The sequence below is a fragment of the Poecilia formosa genome, unplaced genomic scaffold (assembly GCF_000485575.1).
Source record: "Poecilia formosa unplaced genomic scaffold, Poecilia_formosa-5.1.2 Scaffold32, whole genome shotgun sequence".
Lineage (NCBI taxonomy): Eukaryota > Metazoa > Chordata > Actinopteri > Cyprinodontiformes > Poeciliidae > Poecilia > Poecilia formosa.
In genome coordinates this window covers 2,293,950-2,303,827 of record NW_006799971.1, presented here as the reverse complement: position 1 = coordinate 2,303,827, position 9,878 = coordinate 2,293,950, and the positions used below count along the sequence as shown (strand labels likewise).

General features: G+C 39.6%; 1 protein-coding gene and 1 long non-coding RNA gene across 4 annotated transcripts in view; one reads left to right on the top strand and one right to left on the bottom strand.

Annotated features, from left to right (window-relative positions):
* The window catches only part of LOC103136427 (cAMP-specific 3',5'-cyclic phosphodiesterase 4C-like), a 23,251-nt gene extending 14,332 nt beyond the window's left edge, over positions 1-8,919 (top strand). For 2 of the 3 annotated variants that reach the window (XM_007549672.2, XM_016670307.1), the window contains exons 11-17: positions 347-445; positions 557-721; positions 1,352-1,451; positions 1,554-1,708; positions 3,375-3,497; positions 3,618-3,800; positions 7,070-8,919. In XM_007549672.2, the coding sequence (XP_007549734.1) occupies positions 347-445; positions 557-721; positions 1,352-1,451; positions 1,554-1,708; positions 3,375-3,497; positions 3,618-3,800; positions 7,070-7,846 (1,602 nt within the window). In that variant the 3' untranslated portion in view covers positions 7,847-8,919. Of the gene's footprint in view, positions 1-346; positions 446-556; positions 722-1,351; positions 1,709-3,374; positions 3,498-3,617; positions 3,801-7,069 lie in introns of all 3 variants that reach the window. The other variant, XM_007549671.2, reaches the window with a different exon arrangement.
* LOC107835949 (uncharacterized) lies at positions 6,948-7,129 on the bottom strand. The gene is made up of 2 exons (XR_001661793.1): positions 7,038-7,129; positions 6,948-6,986 (listed from the first exon to the last, which is right to left on the bottom strand). It is a non-coding gene; the product is annotated as an uncharacterized LOC107835949 (long non-coding RNA).
* Positions 8,920-9,878: the final 959 nt, after the last annotated feature.

Here is a 9,878-nt window from a genome sequence, read left to right as displayed (position 1 = left end):
GATAGATAGATAGATAGATAGATAGATAGATAGATAGATAGATAGATAGATAGATATATGATGAAAAGCTTAAGATAAAAAAATGTAGATGAATTTTCTCATCTTCCCTCCAAATTCCCGAGGCCCTCTCAGCGCCCCCTGTTGATCCCACTTTATAAGACACTGGTGTCTGGGTCACTTTATTGCACAGACATCATAGGATTCAAGTTCACACATATCTGGTCTGAAAAATCAGAACTTCTAAAACCGTCTGTGGTGTGACACTACATTCTTTATTTATTTATTTTTTGAGTTTTAAGTTCAGATGATGAAATCATTTTTTGTGCCTTTGTCATGTTTCGAACAGGAACTGGAGGATCTAAACAAGTGGAGTTTTAACATATTCAAAGTAGCAGAGTTCTCCAATAACAGGCCGCTCAGCTGCATCATGTACGCCATCTTTCAGGTAAAGAGCAACAGAATCTCCTAAATTCCTCCTTGTGATTTTTAAAACATAGTTTTTCTTTTATTTATTTTATTTTCGAGGCTCTATCTTCTTCTTTGCTTACCTCTCCAGGAACGTGAGCTCCTGAAGACATTTCGAATCCCCGTTGACACTTTTGTCACTTACGTGATGACCCTAGAGGACCATTACCATGGAAACGTAGCTTACCACAACAGCCTCCATGCTGCAGATGTCGCCCAGTCCACACATGTGCTCCTCTCCACGCCTGCTCTGGATGTAGGTCCATCGGCCCAAACCGATTTGAAATTTGCTCAGTTTATTAACCTATTTATTAGCCTTTTGAACTGATGTACCATGGAGTTTTTTGCCCCCCTGACACACAAACAGTTTACGTCAGCTGTCGGCAAATTACGTCACTCCATTGTCCACTTGCCGGCTCTTATGCTAGTTTGCAAAATGTGAACAGCAGAATCAGTTGTTGTTCAACAATAATTACATAGATTTTTTGAAAAGGGAATCTTCTGTTGAAGATGCATAATCACAATACAATACTTTGACCTTTTAGAATTCTGCAACTAAATTTAACCAAAGTATGAAAAAAACTACTACCATAGTTCTAAAAACTAAACTAAATCTAAGAAGTATTTTACCAGTAAAAAACTGATAAAAACTATCAAAAATGTACAAAAACTACCTTAAATAAACAAAAACAGCAACAAAATAAAACTAAATTATAACGAAAAACCCAAAACTATTTTTATGGATTCAATTTTCATCTGTAGTTGAAACTTTTTATCCAAAAAGTGAGGTTTTTTTTTTTTTTAAATTGGTGTATTTTCATTAAGTGAATTGAAAACGCAGCTAGTGAAGCTCATTCTGTTGTCTTCTCTTTCTTTATCCCACCAGGCCGTCTTCACCGACCTGGAGATCCTCGCCGCTCTGTTTGCTGCAGCTATCCACGATGTAGACCACCCCGGAGTTTCCAACCAGTTCCTCATCAACACCAGTGAGCGCACCACAGCACGTGCATCAATAAGTGCCTCAATAAGTGCCTCATATTTTGTCCCGTTGCCGTTCACGTCCCCCTCCCCCTCCTCTTCTGAATCAGACTCAGAGTTGGCGCTGATGTACAACGACGAGTCGGTCCTGGAGAACCACCACCTGGCTGTGGGCTTCAAGCTCCTGCATCTGGAGAACTGCGACATTTTCCAGAACCTCACCAAGAGGCAGCGGCAGAGCCTGCGCAAACTCGTCATCGATATGGTCAGAGCCTCAGCAAAAACCACACCCAACACACACCCAGCAACACAAACACTGTCTCTGTCTGTCCTTACAATGCTGCAGGAATCCAACTTGTCTTTGGATGCTTCCGGGTTACATGTGTTGGTTTTCTGTGTTTAAGTTTCACGCTGCTCTATGTCATCTACGTGGGAGATGAACTCTTTGATGATGCCACTTTGTTTAAATTAGATTGTGTGAAGTACTATATATAAACAAGCCTGTCCCTGTAAGCAATTAATCATCTAATTGCATGGTAAATTAAAATGAGCTTGATCATTTCCATTTGGATGATTGATATTTTTTGAAGGGCAATATTCCTTACTGAGACTTCTTAATCCACTTTAATTCTGGTTTTGGTTGTGCGTGGTTTTATTTCCATTTCATTTATTATTTTTGGTTGTCAGATTTTATTTTGGATGTTTAAAATGTTTTCCAGTTCCAGTGTGGAGTGTCTTGGGAAAAATTAAAGTTTGTTGATCTTTGAGACGGCGAACTTGTATTATTATGCCGTTATCAAAATATTGCTTGAAAATAGTCTCAAAACAATTATCATTTTTTGCAATAATTTTCAGGACAGTTTATCGTCCAGCAAAGTTAGTTATTGTGACAGACCTAACAATACATTGATTCTAGATTAAATCTGCTTAGAGCTACAGTATGTATCTTTTGTATATATATATATATATATAAAGATAATTTTAACAAACATGTAAAAAACTATTTTGTTATTATATGACAGATAATCTGTGAAAAAATGTCTCTGCTGTCATCTGAACAAATCCGCTGCGCCATCAGAACCAACCAAGCAGAGCCAGGAGGAGGGTCTTAGCGCCATCAGTCACCGTCACATATGCGCTGCTCACATCCTTCCGCTTGCTCTCTGCTACACTAAAGCTGATTCACTACAACATAGCCTGCCACAAACACTAAAGCTAGTTAGCATGGCCACCAATGACTGTGGATAAACAGTTTTCTTGGAGTTTAAGTTGTTTCTCCTCCTTTAGCACATTTAGCAGCGTGTACACAAAGTTGATTGACAGCGCCAAGACCTTCCTTCTTGCTATGATTGGTTGGTTTTGACTGGAACCAGTGCATTTCCTTGGACTCCAATAGCAGCACAGGGAGGACATGGAGGAGCTTGTTCTTTTCAAAGATTATCTGTCTCATATTACACATGGTGACGGTTCTAAAAAATATTTATATAAAAAATATTTTTTAAAAAGTTACATACTTTAGCTTTAAAAGGTTTAAACTTACAATAAAATATTTTTTTGGACATGAATTTAAATCGAAGTTAAGTTAGTAATTCTGTAATAAATATAGATTTGTGGAGGGCTTTTAACAAAAAAGAAAAAAGTTTATTTAATAACTTACATTCTTGTGAATTTCAGTTATCTGAAGTTTAGGAGATTGTTCATTCAAATTATTTCCAACTAATTCCAATAATTAGGAGCATTTTTCAAAAAGGAAGATTATTGATCGCATTGGACTTCTGACAGTAATCTTAATTAGTACTAATTGGACTTTTTTAATCCTTTATGTCCTAAACAGCGACTCTTAATGAACAAGGGCTAGACTAGGAAGTCAGACACAAACAACCAAAACATGAAAAGAATAGTAAGATGTAAATGAGTGTGTCGGTGTGCAGGTGTTGGCCACAGACATGTCTAAACACATGACTCTGCTGGCTGATCTGAAGACCATGGTGGAAACCAAGAAGGTGACGAGTTCAGGTGTTTTGCTGCTAGATCACTACACAGAGAGGATACAGGTAAGGTGGCATGAAAATGTTCTTTTTGTCCATTTTGATGCCTGAAATGCCTTTAACCTTTGTCTGTATCAGTCCTTGAAGTACCTTCAATGTTTTATTTTTGTTTTTTTTTTCTTGCAGGTGCTGAAGAACATGGTCCACTGTGCCGACCTGAGCAACCCAACAAAACCGCTACCGTTATACAGGCAGTGGACGGAGAGGATTATGGAGGAGTTCTTCCGACAGGGCGACAAAGAACGAGAGAGGGGGATGGAGATCAGCGCCATGTGCGACAAACACACTGCCTCTGTGGAGAAGAGTCAGGTAAAACTTCACCTGGGCTAATGCTAGCGCTAACAATGATCAGCTCACTCTAAAAATTCTCCTTCAGTCTCTTCTGGGCTTAACAGAAGAGATAATCTGAAATCCTTTGGTTGATGGTGAGATTGTTCATGTGAGCATCTTAGAATTTTAATCTGAGTCATGCTCTACATTTGCTACTAAGATGGTGGAAAACCTTGTGGATATCGATAATTATTGATCTTTTTTTTTTGTTTTAAGTATTTGAAATGCAGCCAAACTGGTGGTAAGACTGTTCCTGTTTTAGCCACAGTTTTCTCTCCACTGTTTTTTTATTCTGAAGCAGTTATGAGGCAAAACATGAACAATTCAACAGGTTGTTGCTAGGTAACTGTAGAGTGAGGTAGTTGATGCCACCAACCTTGCTTAGCTTGCCATAAGAGGTAGAGCAGCTACAGTCTTTCCTCTGCCTACATCTCCCAGAATGCTTCAGTGAATATTCTATGAATCGACTATTGAATATTCTATCAGATGCATTATCTACTGATACTGACAAGTGTCAGTATCAGTAGATCACTTCCACCACATGTGACCTACCATAGTTTCATCAGTTGCCACTCAGGGCGTTTCCTCTCAATTTGAACTTCCTCACTGGAATGTGTTGCCAGATTTGTCTGATGTGAAGGCTTCTGATTCCAGCACCTTTTGCACATTAAGCTTTGCTTGAATCTTGCTGCTTTGTACCAGTAGGAGGCAGCAGCTCTCCTCTCACATCTTACAGAAACATCAGACATGCCATGTTTTCTTTAGCAATATGCTAAAGAGAATAACATGCTAACAGCTTTGATCACTGTTGCCATGTTGGTCATTGTGGAGAATCACGTTGCTTTTTTATTTAAAGCAGCCAGTAGTTTGTGCAACTTTCCTGCAACTTAAGCTTGTTTCTGCTTTTTATGTAATAACTACATAGCTCAATTTGTTTCAGTGGGTTTTTATGTACTAGATCAAAGCAGTGTGAAGTATACGATTTACAAGTGTAAATTCTTTAGAAACAGGGGGGTGTCTTTGCATTTAGCCCTATTGACTCTGTGTTTATGTGAACATTTATCTCTCTTCTGTACCTGTGCATGGTCATAGTCCATGTCTATATTCTTTGCTGCCATTTGACTTCAGAACATAAACTTAAATAATTTTGAAGGAACTCAGGATGTGACATTATGCTTAGAAAACTCTTAAAGGGGGGATAATATTCTGAGCATCAGTCCCTCATCAAACACACAGTCAGATGGTAACAATTTCTCAATTATTCTATGAAATTGTTCTATGTCCCTGGAAAATACATGACACCCCCGAGTTTACTCTGGACTCGGCTTATAGATTTATAGTCACATATTTCCATGTACATATTTGTTCATATTTCAATTTATTTAATTAATTTTATATTTAGGTCATATTTAAATTAGTTGTAATGTCACACTCATGTTATGCATTTTATATTTCTATTGTTACATTTATTTGCTAATATTTAGCACTGGATGGGAGTAGCTTGTCAGCAAATAAGCAATTTCCCCTTGGGGAGCAATAAGGTACATTCTGATTTTTGATTCTAAAGTAGAGAAACGGGGTAACACTTGTTTTACACGTAAGGCTTGATTTACTACGAGGTTTCGCACTCAGTCTGTGAGTTCGTCAACACTGGGAGCTCGGCTTGACTGTTTGCAGGTGTGTGGAAAAAACACCTGCCCATCTCCACCCTCTAGTAAAGCCAGCCTTAGTCCTATTGCGCCCTCTGGTGGAAATCTGAAAGTTAGGAAGAAACCTCCACACAATACAAACACCCCAGACTCCTAACACATACATGTAAAAGACTTGAATGGTTTTGATCAAAACATTTCACTGTTTTAGAATGGAGCTGTCAGAAATTCTTGCAGTATTTGCACAAAAGTCCTGACACAACTGTCCGTATGTCAGGGGAGGAAATATTAGCATTAGTATTGCTAAAACTAAATGCAGTCAAAAGCTCCCACAAGGATCCTGTTTGTAGCAGAATGCATATGCATTATTTAGCATCCTTTGGGTACATTTAATCATTTACTGTGAAACATTATGACCTTCTTAATATAAGTCAAAACTTTTCAAGCATAAGAGGACTCTGGAAAGAGACTTCAACTCTACCAACTGGCTAAATTTAGCTTAAATGTCTGCTGGCTTTGATATCAAAACTTTATCTGAACTTTCAGAGACAAACATGAACATTTAACCTCACTTTTATAATCATATTGCAAGAATGTTGTGCTATGGCCTTGTGTGTCTATAGGCAGCGTTCTTCATTCATTTCCTGAATGTGGAACTTGCACAATGAGGTGATAATCCCTTCCCTCCTCTAGCCAAGCGACTGACGAAATTCATACTTGTAGACGTAGAAACGTGGGCTATCGACGCAACACAAGGAAGTTGAAAAATGTCCAACTTCCGTTGCTAATGCATCCCATGTGTTGTGTTCACCTCGAATTGCTACCTGTCTGTTGAGTTCATAAAGGGTTCAGCTTTCTGCCTGTAGTAGTGATCCCTTCTACAGGCAGGGATCACTACACAGGAACGCATAAGGAAAGTTCCTGTGTTGGGAACGCATAAGGAACGCCCCAGGCCTCAAGCCTCAGGCCTCATATGTGTGAACATTTCACTACTTTGACGTGCATACAACGTGCAAACAAAGCGAAAATACGTGATGTTTACACAACCAATAGGCTTATGCATGTCAGGCATCATTAATGTGTAAACAATGTGCAAAATATGTGTTAACAGCACGTATTTCACGCTTTGTTTATGAACTGCCAACATGTACTTCACACGTTTACCCGTTGATAACGTTTGACATTTTTGATTCCTATCGGATGGGTATGCATCATGTACTTTACATGTTGTTTGCATGTTGCATACACATCAGAGTGACGTGAAATGTTCACACCAATATGACGCTGGCGGCGTTTCATATGTGTGCGTACGTCTATGTTCACCAGCTCGAAATTTCACATGCATGAATTTTGTCAGCCTTTTGGCTGGAGAAGGGCAAGCAACTGTCTCCTCATCGTTCAAGATCCACAGGACATGAACGGAGAGGGAGCGACATCGCATGCATTGTGTCTTGTCAGCAAAATGCTAACAATTTTCTTAATCAATGTGAACTCTACACACAGAAATAAAGATGTACTTTTTCCACAATTAGCACTACTTTCCTTGCATGTCTTCAAGTGGGTAAACATTTTTTCCCCTTGCTGTTCTCTCCTTTCAAGGTTGGCTTCATTGACTACATTGTTCACCCTCTGTGGGAGACTTGGGCCGACCTGGTGCACCCGGACGCCCAGGAGATCCTGGACACCTTAGAGGAGAACAGAGACTGGTACCTCAACACCATGCCCCAGTCGCCTTCACCTCCCCCTGACAGACATCTCCAGCATGACCGCTTCCAGTTTGAACTCACACTCGAGGAGCTGGAGCACAACAATCACAACAACATGTACCGAAGGAGCGGCAGGAACAGCCAGAAAGCCACGTGTGATGACAGCGACATGGAGAGAACGCAAGAAGACACCGAAGAGGAGGATCAGAAACAGGCTGATGCTGACGAAGAGGATGAGGAGAGCCACAATGGCGAACAGAACGGAATACAGGAGGAAGAGGAGGAACGCACTGACGGAAATGAAGGGGAGGAAGCCGAAGAGGAGCTAGAAGAAGTTCAAGAGGAGCAAGGATGGGAAGAAGTCAACGGTGAACAAGATGAAGAAATAAAAGAAGAGGATGAGAAAGACGAGGATGATGAGGAAGAGGTGACCAAGGATGAGGTTGAAGTTGAGGAAGCCGAAGTAGATGAAAACCAAGAGGAGGAAGAGAATGCAGAAGTAGAGGAGGAGATAGAGGAGAATGAAGCTGAAGGCAGCACAGAAGACGGTAAAGAGGACGGGACAGAAATGGACAGTAAAGACGAGGAGGCAGAGGACAATGCAGAAGAGGAAGAAGAAGCACCTCAGGAGGGTGAGGAAGATGATGAACAAAAGGAAGAGGAGAGTTAGCCGAAGAAAGTATAAATGAGGAAAACTGCCAAAGGGGAGATAATCAGCATCCCAGAGCGACCGCGAACGAGCGTGAAAAAGAGCCGAAACGTGTCCACGCTCTAACCGCTTTACTTTCTGAAAGTCAGATTGGACTTTTCTTTAGAGCAATATTTTACACCACCGGTGAAGCGTCAGAGACGAGGAAACTCTTTGGATTTTTCTAAACAGCCTAGTCATTGCAGGAAGCGGATCATCAGGTAGTGGCAGAAACTGGGGTCTTCCAATCCTGTCGGTGCATCTATCACTGCCGTTTGGGATAAATGGGGACATATTAGTAACAAGACTGAGGGCTAGGGGTTGGGGGGAGGTTTAATCAACCGTTTTGTAGCTCTTGGGAATAAATTAAAGGAAAAAAATATATGCTGAAATAATGTACATGCAAATAAGTGTGTGCCTGTTTCTCGGTTGTTATAGACTGTCACGCGTTGTTTCTTGGTCACCGTCTAATGTCTTATTGATGAGGACCATAACACACACACATACACACATAGACCATAATAACTCAAAAGCAAATCTTAAAATTACAATGCCATATTAGGGCCATTGTAGATCTAATACGCCGTTGTGTAAAATAAATTCAGAAAAGAGATTTAAAAAACGCCACCAGGAAGGTGTAACTTGCCATCTTTTATTGAATATGAACCCGTTTTCCAACCTGTGAGCAGATTGTTTCACACACAGAATCAGCCAGAGCTCCTCACTTCCAGCAACGAAGCTGGTTTTCTGACCCCAGACTGTTCTTGTCACAGTGGAAAACCTACGAGGCTGGTGTGTTGTATGTCGTCGATGTTCAGTCGTGTGGAGATTACAACTAAATAATCGCACCGAGTGTTTATGCCATTGTGACATTGTCACCTGAGTTGTGCCAAAACGTCCCACAACCAGCACTGAGCAACGCAGCCTCTGGAGAGGGCGGCTACTGATCACGAAGCAATGAATCCGTGGGACCAGGCCAACAGGTGTGATGGTCTTCCACAAATGTATGTTTTTGTTTTTTGTAATAAAAAATAAAGAAAAAAAAAAAGAAAGAAAGAAAAAGACAAAAAATGTATTTGGCACTTTATCAAACACCCTTGTTGCATATATGTACATAATAAACATGTATTTTAATCTGCTGATGTCATATATTAAATATGATTAACTCATTTGCTGGTTTAGCGTCTTGTTCATTGAAGAGTATTTCTACCGCTTTGACTTTTACACATTTTTGTCACATTGAAACCAGAATCTTCAATGTATTTTATTTCAATTTTATGATAGACGTAGAAGCACATAGAAGAGGAAAGGGAGGAAAATAAAATGATGGAGCTGTTTAGTTTGATTTTTTAAAAGAAAAATCTGAAAAAAGGGGAGTGCATTTGTGTACTCTGATACTCCTAAACAAAACTCATTACAACACAACCAATTGATCACCTAATTAATAAATGGAGTCCTCATTTGTCCATAAAAACTACAAAACCATTTCCATAAAAACCCAGCTTTTGTGGGAAAGCCTCAAAGGTTTGTTAGACAAACAGCATCATGAAAAAAGTTGAGGGGATGGTTAAAGGAGAGTTAGGTTATAAAAATATATCAACGTTTTAAAAATTTGGATATAGCCATCCCCTGTTAAATTCCACTGGAGCTGAAGCTGGATAAAATACGCCTTTATTAAATCCCACTATATTGGGAATGAAACAGCGCCATCTGCTGTCACTGGTCGTACCTGCACTGTATAGCAACCGTGGGAACTGTGGATCAGAACTCCTTTAGCCCAGCCCCTCTGGGTTATGGAGAAACCCAGAGGGGCTGAATATTAAGTATTAATATTAGACGAGGTAACACATCAGCAAATGTGTGTAGATAAAACATAAATACATTTCAGAGTATTTAAGTTCTAAAAACTAATTATTATATTAAGTTTTATGCTTTTTATTTTGTTTCTTGCCATTAGTTATTGCTGTTAGTTATTGTTGAATTATTATTATTTTATTTTGTATTTTCCGTGATT